This window comes from Lissotriton vulgaris, chromosome 7, assembly GCF_964263255.1.
Source record: "Lissotriton vulgaris chromosome 7, aLisVul1.2, whole genome shotgun sequence".
NCBI lineage: Eukaryota > Metazoa > Chordata > Amphibia > Caudata > Salamandridae > Lissotriton > Lissotriton vulgaris.
This window is the reverse complement of record NC_141695.1, coordinates 489,258,896-489,275,134: the sequence shown is the minus strand read 5'-3', so window position 1 is coordinate 489,275,134 and position 16,239 is coordinate 489,258,896. Positions and strand designations below refer to the sequence as shown.

Here is a 16,239-nt window from a genome sequence, read left to right as displayed (position 1 = left end):
AAAACAAGAAGCATGAGTGCATGACATTAGCTTCACAACATGTGCAACCGCACATACCTCTTATAACAATTCAAGGACCAACGCCCCAACTGTTTCACTTTATCCACACTCAAACCCCTGGCTGTAGCTTCTGTAGCAGCACCTATCCGGAATGAGTGGGTCCCAAAATCGCCCGGGTTCAAGCCCGCTGCCGCGATTGCCATTGTCAACACCCGCTGAAACTGAAACCTGGTCAGTGGGGTGGCGTCGGTATGTCTCAGCAAGCTCCCCCCCCCCATGATGCCACCCTCTGCGCTAAATACTCCTCTACGCATTTCACTGGGCACATGTGGGACCCTAGCATGCGCTGAACAACCACACTGTCTCCGATCGCTCTCTGATCGGTTTTGGACTTGGCTATAGTGACTACCATCGTGTCACCTTTAATCTGGATGTGTTCTCGACACAGACCTCCCCCCGTATCCTGCTTGTTCCTTGCTACTAGTTCGCTTATCCGCATAGCCCCATGGAACGCTAATGCAAAGGCGGCCCGGAATAGCACTGTCTCTGACTGAGATGAACAAGTCGCAGGGAGTACGGACATTAACTGGGACAACCTTGCTAGCCCTATCGGGCGCCTCTCGTCCTCTCTACGACCCTCAAGGCGTTGCCACCCGCGCAGCGCCTTTTTCACCAGAAAGGACGCTGTGGGGTCCTGAATGCCATGAGCCTGCGCCATGAATGCAATGGCGGCTCGGTGTCTATTGGCTGTTGCCACTGATCGGCCTGCCTGATGCAATGAGACTAAAAATTTCAGGACATACTCCTCCTGCCCCCAATGCTCCCCCCTAGCTGGACCCAAAAATGCCCAATAGGAACGGAACGCCCCTTCATATGCCTTCCTCGTCCGGGGGGCTAGACTCTCTCCCACGAGGTTTTGTAATCCGGGGCACCGAGAGACCAGAGAACTTCGGGAAATGGTGCCGCCACCAAGTCCGCAGAGGGCAGATGGCCCCGGAAGGCCTGCATGTGGGAACGAGAGAGTGCATCAGCCGCCTGGTTCAGTACCCCAGGCACATGTTTTGCTCTAAAGTGAACGTTTAATTTCATACATAGCAGTACAATTTCCTTCATCAGTCTCAAGATCAATTTGCAACGTGCTGCCTGATTATTGACACATTCTACCACGGTCATAATATCTGACCAGAACACCACAGTGCGATCACGAAACCCCTCCGGCCATGTCTTCAAGGCCACTAGAATAGGGAACAGTTCAAGAAATCCAATGTTACCTGTGAGCCCACTCTCGTGCCACCATGCCGGCCATGTTTGTGCCGACCAATGGTTACCGAAGATGGCGCCAAAACCCACACTCCCTGCCGAGTCGGTCCACAAACCCAGCTCCTCGGAGGAAACCGCTGGTTTGTTCCACAGGACACGACCGTTGAAATCTGCCAGGAATGCCAACCATATGCGCATGTCCTGGCGAACCTCTGCCGAGAGTCTTGTGCGGTGATGCCCTTCCTTAAGGCCAACCATGGCTTGAGCAATAGAGCGAGAAAAGGGGCGAGCCATTGGTATCACTCTAAGGGCAAAATTAAGCTGACCCACAGCCTGCTGCAACTGATGCAATGTTACTTTCGTCTCGTCAACACATGCCTCGAGTGAGGCCATAAATTTCAATACCTTCTCCGTAGGCAAACGGAAGCACCCCTCTTCAGAATCGAGCTCAATTCCTAGAAACTCGAGTGAAGTAGACGGCCCCACTGTTTTGCCCGGTGCTAGTGGCACGCCAAATATTCTCATGAGATCACAAAATTTACTCAAAGCCTGTGCACATTCCGTGTCCCCAGCTGCCCCCAGAAACAGAAAATCATCTAGGTAATGCATAACCTGCGTAAAGCCTGTGTCTCTGGTGAACGCCCATTGTAAAAAACTACTGAATTTTTCAAAATACGCACAATAAATGGAGCAACCCATTGGCATACATTTATCCATGTAATAGCGTCCCTGGAACACAAAGCCTAGCAGACGCTGATCCTGTGGGTGTACCGGGAGCAACCGGAACGCTGACTCGATATCCGATTTTGCCATCAGCGCTCCGGGCCCCAGGCGATTCAACATGGCGACAGCCTCATCAAAGGAAGCATACCGCACCGAACAAACTCCCGGGTCAATCGCATCGTTCACGGAAAGACCCTTAGGAGCGGACAGATTATGTATTAACCAAAACTCACCTGGGGCCTTCTTGGGGACCACTCCCGATGGTGAACAAACAAAATTATGAACAGGCGGGTTCACATATGGACCCGTGACCCGACCTCGGGCCACCTCCTTTGCAATCTTTGCCTGCACTACCACCGAATTCTGTTGAACAGACAGTTGGTTTTTACACAGTGCTTCCCCCCGAAAATCCCCCGCCGGGATGCGGAAACCACATGAGAAACCGTCCCTCAACACCCCAGCGGAGACATGATCAGGGTATTCGTTCAGCCAGGGGATCATTGCCATGATGTCGATGGGAGTAGGTAGCAGCGCCCCTCGGCCATCATTAGACCTGTTTGGCGCCGCCTCTGCCCCCTGTATCGCCATTCTTGGCTCTGCACGAACTCTCGGGGTGTGAAGACTGTCCGCACCCTGCACACTCATGCCTGAACTTGCACGTCCCCTGCGGTCTAGTGCACTTGCCCCTGTTGAAGCTCCAACAGACCCCTTTCTTGCCAGAGTTCCCATTACTCCTTGCGTGCTGGTCATTACCGGTGCCTGCTCGAAAGGGCACCGCCGGGAAATGGCGGGACGGCTCTGCCCCATTCCCGCCAAACGAAGACGGCTTTGTCGAGTTTGACCTGACCTGTTTCTGCCAGCAAATGGAGTCGAAACAATCCCACGTCAGGGATGAGTCGTGCTCCTTGGCCTTACGAAATTTGTTATCATAACCCAACCATTGATCACCATCGTACGATTCATAGAACTCCATTATTCGTGTCTGGTAACAAGCCAACTCAGTCAATACCTCAGGCCTACGTTCCCCCATGATTGCAGTGAACATCCCAAAAGCCCTGGCCCAATTAGCGATTGTCTCATCAACTCTGAAACCCGCCATTTTTGCTCGCCATACACTTGGATGCAACAATTCCTTCTGATTTTTTACGTGTTCTATTTCATAATGATCAGTCAATAGTGAAAATATGTTCACGTATTTATCCGCCCATATCATCTCCTTCGTGGCCAACGGTATATGTTGTACCACTTTTTCCCTTCTTGAGGGTACTGACCCCTCCCCAGCCATTGGCAACGGCTTCTTACCCGAATCAGTAGCTGAACTCGCTGCTGCTGCTGCTCCAACGCCTGAAGTCGGTTGTTCCGCGGGAACCTGAGGGGGAACAAAAGGACAAGGTGCCTTTGCAGCATCTCGCGACTGCCGCAACTGCTTCATTATTATTTTGGCCTCTTCGGCCGTATCCCCTGGAGCTATGGCACCCTCATTATTCTTGCCCAACCACGCCGCCAACTGGGCGGCCAACTCCGGTGGCATATCCCCCTCGTTCACCGGTGTAACTACGACAGGGATCGGCTGTCCTGCATCCGGAATCGGAACTGGGGCCTCCACTGGCCTGACCGGGCTCGGCGGAGGTGACTCCGGGACCGGAGCCTCACCCCCTGCCGCCCTGTTCCTGGCCCTTTTACCTCTCCCGGCAGGGACTATCCCCGGCAATGCTGGTCCGATGACTTTCTTAGGCCGGCCCGTACCGTTCATGGCCGCCATCTGCTTCTTCATATTCGTCATGTCCTTCACCAGCATACGAAGCATTTGGTCGGTGCTAACCTTCTTTCCGACCCTTTTGCCCGGCATTTTCTTACGATAGTCGACCGAAAGATCCTGGAAACAAAGTTTCGAAGTGCTAGAAGACAAAACACAAGGATTACAAATTCTCAAAATTGGCTCTTCGTTCCGTCTCGAGCTCACGTGCAACGGGGAGGTGCAGCTTCAGAGCACGTGAACAAGAGGATGCTTCCTTGGCTTGTTGCTCCTTTTATCCTTCTTCGGGTGGGCGTGGACCCTCCTCCAATCCGCCTACGGGGCGTGGCCATCGGCGTAGGTGTCTAGGACAGCCTCCTCTTGGGCGGGAAAAGGCGCGCCCCGGCTACGCCGCTTCGGGCATACCAGCCGAGACTCGCCTCCCGCCCAAAATGGCTTCCCGGGGGGATCGGGGTACTCCACCATACGTTCGGGGGGACCGAGTGGTCGCCCCTTTCCATTTTTAGTTTCTACAGTGCAAATATCTATTGCAATCTGGAGTGATGTTCTTAATAAAGTAGATTCAAATGAAACATATTGTTCTTCTCTTTAGATACAAGATCTTAAATGCAAGTGCTATTCCCGAAGGTCAATTTATTGATAGTAAGAAGGCATCTGAGAAGCTTCTTGGATCCATTGATATTGATCATACTCAATACAAATTTGGCCACACTAAGGTAAAATCACTTACCAAATATTATATGACTTATATTTAATGGTTCAACAGTAGCACATAAACAATTAGTTGAAATGTGAGCTATAATCATCCTTTACAAATTAGTTACCAATTTTATTTAAAACAATTATATTCCTAATCCTCACATTTGATTTTGTTTATACAATTATTGTGATAGTTGATCTTGTTTTACACCTCTAAATAAATATTTCCTAACAATATGGTAAATCTGTGCTAAAGGTGTTCTTCAAAGCTGGTATTCTGGGTGTTCTTGAAGAGATGAGAGATGAAAAATTAGCTGAGCTGATCACTAAAACTCAAGCTATGTGCAGAGGATATCTCATGAGAGTGGAATTCCAGGAGATGATGCGAAGGAGGTATGCACATTTTACAATCTACATTAAACTTGATTCAACTCAGCTCACCAAAAGTTGATTTTACATTGCTAAATATAATGAACGTTAGATGCTTAGGTTGGGGAGATGAAATGTGTGGGGAAGAAATGGATTGAAAATAGTGTGAAGCCTGTATGAATAAGTGTAGAAACAATGATTACCACACGCTGTTTCCCATTTCTTAGGGGTAATGCAGTTTTTACTCTGTATTGCCACATCCCTGAAGTGCAGATGCCAGCAGTATGTAATCACTGTATTCTAGCATTAGTCGTATTTGGGTCCTTATCTCCAATTTAGCCACTCATTTACATTGCTGATTCTGCTCCGAGTAAGTTCCAGGCCTTTTTCAATTACAGACTTGTTTTTGATAATACTAAACTGATGCCATGTTGATTGAAACAAGCTGAAAGCAATTTAACGTTTGTATATCATGTAAATTATATAAAAGTGGCCACTTCCAAAAAGTATTTGGACGTTTTGCTCCAATCTAGACAGAAATGCCTGTTGCTGACTTTGATGAGCAACAATTACATTTTAATAATTCAATGATTTTTAGAAATGCTATTAACTCTAATCTGTTTAGTTAGATGAACACTTTAAATAAAATTACCTTGAATGAATGGACTTGCATATGTGTTGAAATAATACCGACCCACACAAAAAAAATCATATGAATGAGAAAAGAGGGCTGTAGCACTTTTAGAGGTAAGGTATTCACCTATAGCTTTATTAATCACATTGAGATGCAACAATTTCTTAAGCTAAAGACCATTTTTATTTTCAGGGAGTCCATCTTCACCATTCAATACAACGTCCGCTCATTCATGAATGTCAAGCATTGGTCATGGATGAAGCTGTACTTCAAGATCAAGCCTCTCCTAAAGAGTGCAGAATCTGAGAAGGAGATGGCCAACATGAAGGAAGAGTTTGAGAAAACCAAAGAGAGCCTGGTCAAATCCGAGGCTAAGAGGAAAGAACTTGAAGAAAAAATGGTTAAAGTAATGCAAGAAAAGAATGACCTGCTGCTGCAAGTTCAGTCTGTAAGTTCCTTATACAATTTAAGTGCTACACAAGTTATTCTATCCGATATAATACACCTCTATGAATATCTGTTGTATGGATATATATTTAACAATGTAAAGTGTTTAAATGTAAATAGAGGAACTATACTTGGATATTTCAATTATATGTGATAGCCATTATCTGTTTCAATATGTGAGCAAAATATGTTCTCATGTGTTCCGAACATGAAATTGTTTCAGTATGTTAGTAACTCAGATGATTAAACCTAAATAGGCAAAACAAAAACTTTGAATCATGTAATTTATATTGGTATCGCACCATGTATTGTTAAACCCATAGGAAACTGAAAATCTATCAGATGCAGAGGAAAGATGTGAACAGCTCATCAAAAGTAAGATTAGCCTTGAAGCTAAAATTAAGGAGTTGACTGAAAGGCTTGAGGATGAAGAAGAATCCAATGCTGAACTAACAGCCAAGAAAAGGAAGCTTGAGGACGAGTGCTCTGAGCTGAAGAAAGACATCGATGACCTTGAATTGACACTGGCCAAGGTGGAAAAGGAGAAACATGCCACTGAGAACAAGGTGCAGTATGTTGTACATTCATTGATGATTCCATCATCCCAATTTTCTCAGTTTCAGTAAAAAAGAAGAGGCAGCGAAATGTGCACACTGAGGACGCTCAGAATGATCTTCGATCTAGATTTTGTATTTTTAATGTCCATAATTGTTCAGCACTTTTTGACATCTGTGAATGAAATGATGATGTTCAAGTGTGGTCCAGATGTATTATTTTAAATTACATTTGGGCTGGTAGAAAAAGTTAAACTTCAGTAAATAATAAACAATGACCTGATCAAATTCAGCAAGTTGCAGCTGAGCAGATAACAAAACACACAAAAATATGAACACTTTTCCACAAAAAGCTTATGCAAAATGACGAAAGTTTGGTGATATTTAGGCATTGGTGGGTTGATTCAAAAGGTGCATTGCGACTCGGAGATGGTTTTCTAACTCACAATGAGCAATTTGTGACTCCCGTTTAATCGGAATATGAAGGCAAAGGTGCAATGAGGGTTCCCATCTTCCTGCCATTTCTATGAATCAGCCCTTTGCGACCACAGTTGCAGTCCCAAACCAAGGCCAATTTAAGTATTGAGGACACCAGGCTCTGGTGCCTGATGCCATTCAAAGAATACCTATTCACTTTCTTTATTCCAGCTCCAAAGGACTGGATCAGGAAATAAAAAATATAAGTATTCTTCATATATATGTGTCTGGATGGAGGTTTGCTGTCCTTTGCATGGTTTCATACCAGCACTCGCATCCATTTAGAAGGAGAAGGAAAAAGAATCCTACCTCGTGCATATTGACGAGGAAGGACTGTTTGTGACTCCTTGTGAATGGCGAGCTTGCTTTGCAATTGCAGCTGATTTACATATTAGTGGCAGTGCAACACTATGGTCTGGTCACAAGGCAGTTACTATGAATTTGTTTTCAGATCTTTGAACACCTTGTTTAAAAACAGCTACATGTCCGTGAGAGTATTTTAGGAATAACAAAAGGTCAACGTTTTTGAAAATATCACTTGACCTCCAATTCTGAGCTGTTTCTTCAATATGAAGGTCAATATCTGCATATAATATCTGCTGCAAATTGTGACAATATAAAGTTACGTTTCCCTTAAACTGTACAAATGATGTGAAGCACAGTAAATCATAAAAGTATTATTTTGTTTAACCCAAACATGTAATTGTTTTAGAATGTTAAATGGTTAATTTATTTGCGGACACATTCTAAGGGCATATATACATAAAAGGGAAATGGAAAAAGTAACATTCATTAGGAATGGTTTTGAACTGTGAGTTTAAGAATATTTTTGGGTGACAGGTCAAAAATCTTACTGAAGAGATGGCTGGTCTGGATGAAAGCATTGCTAAGCTATCCAAGGAAAAGAAGGCACTGCAGGAGGCCCATCAGCAAACCCTAGATGATCTCCAAGCTGAAGAAGACAAAGTCAATACTTTGACCAAAGCAAAAACTAAACTGGAACAGCAAGTTGATGATGTAAGTTAACTAATGTACAGTCCAGAACTAATTAATCCAATGAAGCTAATTCATTTAACAGAACACTTCCCCCTTCTTTTAAATTAAAAAGCTGATTTCCATTTTTTTGTTTATATTTAGCTGGAAGGTTCACTGGAACAAGAAAAGAAGCTTCGCATGGACTTAGAAAGATCGAAGAGGAAGCTTGAAGGTGATCTTAAAATGTCTCAAGAGTCCCTGATGGATATGGAAAATGACAGGCAGCAGTTGGATGAAAAAAATAAAAAGTAAGAACCTAATAGAAGATTTAAAAAAATGAAGAGAACTCAAAGGACATTTGATTTGTTTTCAAGTGTTTTCTCCTTGTCCGGGAATGAGTTTTGTTATAATTCTGTCATGATTTGGGAATTCAAGTTGCATGTAATACAAGCTTTGAATTTATGATGGGGACATCTGTACTTAAAGGGCCTATAGAATCCTGTGCTTTAGATTTGTATTCATACGTGTTCAGTAGAGTGACCCTTTATTCCTCTTGAATTCATAACTATCATAGATATAATTATATATTTAAAACAGAGTCAGCAGTATCACCTGAGGTCTGTGAACTCTGGCCAACAGTTCACAAACTTGTCATAGGGTTCCTCCCTAGGGTCTAAAAACACACATCATATGCCTGCTATAGATCTTTTGTTGGTTCTGCACACCTGGTTCAAGGTCACTGAACCTTTTTAAGGGGCCAGCATAGGCACGTGAGCCAGTGAAGGTTTATGAACCATTCAGCATGGGCAGATTGAGCAATAATAATACCAATAAGTAGCAACATCTAAAAGCACACAGTAATTAGATAGCAATACATACTTGAACTACTAAATAATACTATATTCATAGTCGTCGCTTTCTAAGTGTTAAGGACAATGCAATAAGCAATCTCATCTGTAAGATTATTTACAATCTTTGTAACTGTATCTGTCACATCGAGGGTGAGCATGAGCAGCAAATTTGTTTGCGTCATTTGGTATGTGATCATAGATGTCATCAATGAGATAATTAAAAATGTCATGAGTGATGTTATATGTGAAGTCATAAGCAGTGGATTATGATGGTGCAACCTATTGTTAGCTCAGATAGCTATGACTGATGCTAAGTGCTATCTAAGTGGATGGCATAATTCACAGGCCCTGTGCACAGGAGCTGCCACTTTACAATGGATTTAGAAGCGAACTTAATTTGACAATTGGACATAAACCAACTCTATCATGTTTTAAGGAGAGAGCACAAGCACTTTTGTGCTGGTTAGCATTGGTAAAGTATGCAGAGCCCTAAAGCTGGTGAAAATGAAGGCAACATACAGGAGGTTTGAAGGCAAAGCTTTAGGGGGAAACCATGCCAAGGATGCCAGGTTGAACACCCGGTTTTGAAGGTCACAAAAAGAAGCATATATGAAGGTTGATAACAGAGTCACAATATAAATAATTGTTTGGTGGTGTTTCACTCATTTTAGGAATTCTGGTGAATATCTGCTAGGATTGTAAGAGCCATGCATGAGAGAATGATTTTCGGATAGAGATTATGGAGGGTGCTCCAGAAACTAAAATGAAAGCACCTTTCCTATACATTTTTTGAGAAAGTGGTTTAATACTCTGGGGGGATCCTGAGGTCCACCACCGGTAATAAAGGCACTAAATGTTTAGATCCAGTAAAAAGTTCAATTAATTCAAATCTGATCTCATCGCTTGGTAGCTATGGTATAGAGCACACAAAAGAGCTGTTCACCTGAATACCATCATGATGAAGTAAAGCTGTAAAACTGAAAGAAGTTTCTTACACAGGTTACTGAAGTAAATGAAAAAATAAGGGGTTCCTTTTGGCCGAAAAAAGTATGGTTAGTGCTCTAGAAAGCTAAAATGAGGACACATTTTCTGTGAGTTCTCAAATATCTTCTGCATTCATTTCAGTACAGCATTCTGACATGCAGAGTGAAAAGTAATTCCAATACCAGAAGCAGTCTGTCACCTAACTCCATTGTTAACAACTTAAGTGTCACAACAGAGTTCTAATTCGCTAACTAGAGAGCTACCATTTTATATTCCCAGCAAAAGTGAGGCAGACCTGAACACTAGTTTGGTGGAATAGGAGCTGTTGAATTAAAAACCTTTCCTGGGGGGCTGGCTTTATTAAATGAACATTGAGATGTCAATTCAAGTATGACACTAGTGAGCCTCAAGTTATTCCTTCCATCCAAGTCTATCATTCTCACCTACAAAAGTCCAAGGGCTTCTAAGCACCTTGCATTTCAAATGGGAAGCCTCCAGTTGCTAAAAGAATAATTCGTCCACTGTATCAATAGCATTTCAACAATATCCCTATAGTAACATACTGCATATATTTACAAAGAAATAGTCAATGACTACCTCTTTTATATGATAAAAGATGCAATAGTTGTTTTTATGTCTGTTATAAACTGATTTTGGAACAATATATATCCACTATTTCCATAATGGGAAGAATTGAATCTATTTTGATGAGAGAGGATACAGGATATTGATGTACCCATCTCATACATCTGTTCGCACTATTTATTTTTTTCAGAAAGGAGTTTGAAATTAGCCAGTACCAAAGTAAAATTGAAGATGAACAGATGTTAGGCATACAGCTACAGAAGAAGATTAAGGAGCTACAGGTAACCTGCATGTGGTTGTATTGTTTGCGATGTATTATGTTAGAATTAGGTCTTTAGTGGAACTCACAGCACCACTGCATCACCAAATGCGATGCAGTGCATGCAACAAAATTTGTTTTATATATTTATGTTTACTTACCTGCATTTGGCCATATTCCATAGTTTACTACCCCCCACCCTGCCCCTCCCCCGCCCCACGTCACCGCCCGGCAGCACTCTCACCACTGACCGCTACTGACTTACAGAGCAAGAATGTTTAAGCAGACATGAACAACTATAGAGAGGTGTGTAAGATCATATCTTTCTACTCTCTACCAGTGTCAGGAAGTTGTGCCACATACCTGGATGGCATAATCTAAGTTGATATCATATTTTTTCCCTATCGTTTCAATATGGGGTGGAAAAAAATTGTATACCTCAAAATTACAAGGAAAAACAATTGTACACCAACATTATGAATAGACTGAGTCTACGTTTTTTTAAACAAAACATAATTTTTCACATTGTGGTTCCTAATAGTGAGTTATAACTGCACAGTGCTCGTAAAGGCGACATAGGACAAAAGGCAGAGAAGGAAAACACAATCGTGCCATACAATGATGCAAACTAAATGTACATTGACAAACAGTTGACTCAAGTTCATGCCTATTCGCCACTGCATCTAATCAAGCATTGAAGTATGTATATGTTGCAGTTCTGACCTGTTTGAAGATAATATAGTCTTGAGTTCTTCATCAAAACAGAAGGAAGCATTATATCCTAATTTGCATAGGGAATGATACATACCACATCAACAAAAATAGGGAACAGTTAAATAACCTCTATGGCAGGGTCATCACTCTTTTGTTCTCTTGCCCCCATCTCAGTAAGAATGAAAATGTGACACCACAATATGAAAGTTAAACCTATTTACTATGAGTTTGTTTTTATTCAGTTATAAATATGCAGGGCATTTTTATAGCTCCTCTATACCTCTATAACCACAATTTTAATTTCTGGCTAGTGAGTCTGACAGTTCTATCTTTGTTCCCTGTAAGCCAACCCTAACCAATGGTCCAACCAACTCTAACCACAGTTTACTATTGCTTTCCTTTTTAACAATTGTTTATTATGGCTTCAGCAGAAACCTTTAACCTTAATGATATTTAGGATGGAGGTTTTCACTGTTTTCTCCATTATGGGTGTTTGGGTCTGCGTTTTAAGGCAAGAAAAATGTGTCCGTTCTGTGACTAAATATGAAGCACAGGATCATTCAAACTCTGTAGGTGCTGCAAAATGATCTTATCTGACCTATGTTAAATTATCAAGGTGTTACACTAGGTCATATGTTACTCGTGATTTATGAAGCCTCTCATTAAAATGTGCTAAATCTGTTAGAGTTGTGACAATTGCTCTGGAACTATTCTGAGGCATAGTGGTTTTAATGTAGAGGTATTCAAAACTCTTATCTGTTGGATGTTTTATATTTGAATTACGTAAAATGTTTTAGGATTGTTGAAGTAATTTTTCAAGAACTTTTAATACATTGCATTCATAATTTATTAAACCTTTAACATATTTGTTAACAATAACCTGAAAAGTATTTTACACATTTGTTAAAGCATCGTTAGGCATGCATACAAAACATACTGATCTTCTCCAACAACTATCTTTCTTATCCACATCAACTTTGACAATATGCCAGGATCTGTTGAGGGATGTAGATAGACATATTCTCCGCTTAGCAAGTAAATAGATCAAGGATACTCTGGTGTTCATTCACAACCAGTGTAGTCAGCACAGTGTATTCAACTCAAGCTTTAATAAAAGCTATTCTGTACTTGTTTATCAAACAATAATTGTCAAATACATTCAATGTTTTTACACAATAGTTTTTGTAAACTAACACATGCACTGCTTTACAAGCGTAATAATTCCTATTTTTCCAGGCTCGCATTGAAGAACTTGAAGAGGAGATTGAAGCAGAACGAGCATCTCGAGCTAAAACAGAGAAGCAGAGAGCTGATCTCTCCAGGGAACTTGAAGAGATCAGTGAGAGGCTAGAAGAAGCCGGTGGGGCCACTTCAGCTCAAATTGAGATGAACAAGAAGCGAGAGGCAGAGTTCCAGAAAATGCGTCGCGATCTGGAGGAGTCAACTTTGCAGCATGAGGCGACAGCAGCTGCTCTGCGCAAGAAACATGCAGACAGTGTAGCAGAACTTGGGGAGCAAATTGACAACTTGCAAAGAGTCAAACAGAAGCTGGAAAAGGAGAAGAGTGAACTAAAGATGGAGATTGATGACCTTGCAAGTAACATGGAGTCTGTCTCTAAAGCAAAAGTAAGTTTACTTTTACACAGGCGGGAAATGGATAATAAACAAATTTAAATCGTGGTGACATTTAAAAAAATCATTGTCATAAATTATCAATATATTACATTTTTAAAAGGCTAACCTAGAGAAAACGTGCAGAACCCTTGAGGATCAACTCAGTGAAATTAAGACAAAAGATGAAGAGCATCAGCGAATAATCAATGATCTCAACACACAGAGAGCTCGCCTATCAACAGAGAATGGTAAATGAAAAGTTTAATCTGTATGACTTTGCTTTGAGAATAGCATGCATACATCACATGGTAGACAAATATGTTAACCCTTAAATTATTATACTTTCAGGTGAATTTTCTCGCCAGTTAGATGAAAAAGAGTCCTTAATTTCTCAACTAAGTAGAGGCAAGCAAGCTTTTACCCAGCAACTGGAGGAGCTGAAAAGGCACCTTGAGGAAGAGATAAAGGTAAGCAATATCACCCTATATGAAACTAATCATTTCATCAAAGTTATGTAATGTCATGCTGATGTTATGTACCCATCTTTAACCAATTTACAGAGCATATATTTTCTTCAAAGACACAACAGTGTACAAACCAAATATTAATTATGCCTCACAGTCAGGGTGTGATTAATAGATTTGCTCTAACTGCATCTTATTTAACTTTTGTATTTTATAAATGAGTTCTGTTCCCAAAAATATAGGTTTACAGGCCAGAACTCCAAATTGACCCATAAAATCACTATTATATATTAGAAAAACTGCAATAATTTGATATAAAAATGGAAGAAAGATGATGTTGTGAATCACTGAAAATAGTTTGGTGCATTGCATTAAGAAAATAAATGAGACATTTATAACAATCTCAACACAACTGCATAGTTCTTGAATTAGAGTGTTCATAAAGTGTGAGTGAGCTCAAGTTGCTTAGTCAGTGATAGCTTGAAAACAACTGTTTTTCAGTGTACTCTATTACAGATATAAATGGTGCAGAGGTCTTTTGGTGGGTAAAGGGACTGAAAAGGAATATAGAAAGATGTACAGTAGGTCGCATCCTAAGTCGCCAATTACATTACAATGGTATCGTTATTTCATATATCATTATAAGGTTATTATCACACTAGCTTTTAAAAGGTAGTAAACAATCACATGGCCAGAGCCCAGCCTACTCATAATAAAAGTATTCCCTACATTACATGGCGTTGTCTTCTCTTATCAAATTTCATCTGATAATGAATTCCCTTTTACTCATGGGAATAGGAATTTCATAATGGATTTTGATCTATTCTAATGTCTTTTGGGTCGCATACTTTATTGTTGTACCCACTCAAAGCTTCAATATTGATTTTAGTCTCAAAAACCAACAAGCGGGGTTCCAGTCATTTAGTCTACCACTGGGACCACTGCCTATTATCCAGCACCTATGCATGTCTTTTATAAGTATTTTTAGTACAAACAAATGATTCCTTCATTGCATGCCACTTATTGTTCCTTGTTTCGGCCCGAGTGCGGATGTAAAGTTAGGAGTCGTAAGTGCATTCTGTGAATACCAAAAATTGTAAGTACTTTCTGTGAATAACAACAGTAGTAAGTTTAGGATTTTGTCTCAGATTAGTTCTGTGAATCGGCCCCTAGGTTGTCAACCACAAGTGTGGTTCTTTTCCTACAGAATATTGCTATAGGTAAACAGATTCAACCAATGTAAAGTATTGGATATATTAGGCACTCTGACCATTCATGCAATGCATAGCATCATTTGTTTGCTACAGTTGACATTGAATGAAGAGGAAAATCTAAAAAGAATAAACACATTTAATTTCATATCAACATACTACAGGCTAAGAATGCTTTGGCACATGGTCTGCAATCTGCCCGCCACGACTGCGACTTACTGCGTGAACAATATGAAGAGGAGCAGGAGGCCAAGGCTGAGCTGCAACGAGCACTGTCCAAAGCTAACGGGGAAGTTGCTCAGTGGAGAACTAAGTATGAGACAGATGCTATACAACGGACAGAGGAGCTGGAAGAGGCCAAGTAAGTATTTCTTTTCTTTTTTATATTTCACATATTAAAATGTAATAAAAACAAGTCTAATATGACTGAATTAAAGATTACATCAGAACTTGAACATGAAAACATTATATTGTTTTTGTTATTAAACATGAAAGAAAATATCCAAAAGTCTGCACCATAACTAAACAAATATGAATACATTAAAACTATGAATATGTGTACAGAATGGGGAAAGTGGATGACACAGAAGTAAAGGCAAATGAGGAGAGAGACCAAGTAGATCATTCTCCGAATCTTTGCAAATTTTGGTGTTTTTCTTTTGTGAGATTGAACTTTAGCGCAATATAGTTACTCTTTACTCCAGCCTCATCCTTTGGAACTGTGTTTCAGGCAGCTGCACCTTCTCACTGAATGTGAGCTAGTACTACCTGTAATACAGAAATGCCTAGATTCTGTTGCAATGCATTTCACAAAAATTATGGTGTCACTTAATTGCATCTCAACTACTTCAAGTTTATTTATTTGCATAGTTAATAAAAACCGTTGCAATGCATAAAATATATTCAATTAAAATCTATCAAGTACATATATTAAATTCTTATATCTAAAAACTGTGCTAAAAAGCTTGATGATTTTGTGCAGATATGATAGCATACATAACTTGTCAGTTTTATCAACTTTGAATTATATGCTCAAAGTGTCCTCATACCCCTTGCACTTTTGCATATGTTTTTTCTCACTAAGTTCATATTGTCTGTATTTCTGGCATTTTGCTGCCGCACAGTCTCAGATAGTTTACTCTTATGCAGTTCAATTGTGGACTATAGGTGCAAAACATGCCAGCAGATCTTGCCTTCTGGTGCGAATCGTTCGTTGATTGAAAAGTTGTTTACATCTATGGTCCCCAGAGGTAGACAGTCAAAATATCGAGTTGTTAATGTCGATGTACCATATTATCGAGTCCAAAATATCGATGGTAAGAAATATCGGAAACCAAAATATCGTAGTAGAAAATATCGATTTATGTGTGTGTCAAAAATATCGAAGACATTAATGTCGAAATCAGTAATATCGATGCCGAAAATATCGAATGTCAAAAATATCGATATGTAAAAGTGATGTTTTAAAGTATGTTAAGTAATGATATAGTTAAATGTTGTTTATATATAATGTAATTTTTACATATAATTTTATAATTATTAGTTAGAAGTGTAGGAGCGGGATGTAGAGTTTATAGGGGATAAGGGTGGGTAGTGTATTAAAAAAGTATATTGTAAATATGGAATAATAAATTTCGCATTTGAAAAAAAATTTAAATTTGCG

At 40.5% G+C, this 16,239-nt stretch overlaps 1 protein-coding gene across 1 annotated transcript in view; it reads left to right on the top strand.

The window, feature by feature from the left end:
- Positions 1–16,239, top strand: part of LOC147701929 (myosin-4-like) — a 66,413-nt gene that overhangs the window by 23,708 nt on the left and 26,466 nt on the right. The window contains exons 20-30 of the mRNA XM_086930555.1: positions 4,332–4,455; positions 4,695–4,831; positions 5,634–5,889; positions 6,212–6,454; positions 7,760–7,936; positions 8,057–8,202; positions 10,505–10,595; positions 12,524–12,913; positions 13,023–13,149; positions 13,250–13,368; positions 14,741–14,937. Coding sequence (XP_086786681.1) covers positions 4,332–4,455; positions 4,695–4,831; positions 5,634–5,889; positions 6,212–6,454; positions 7,760–7,936; positions 8,057–8,202; positions 10,505–10,595; positions 12,524–12,913; positions 13,023–13,149; positions 13,250–13,368; positions 14,741–14,937 — 2,007 coding nt within the window. The remainder of the gene's footprint in view (positions 1–4,331; positions 4,456–4,694; positions 4,832–5,633; positions 5,890–6,211; positions 6,455–7,759; positions 7,937–8,056; positions 8,203–10,504; positions 10,596–12,523; positions 12,914–13,022; positions 13,150–13,249; positions 13,369–14,740; positions 14,938–16,239) is intronic.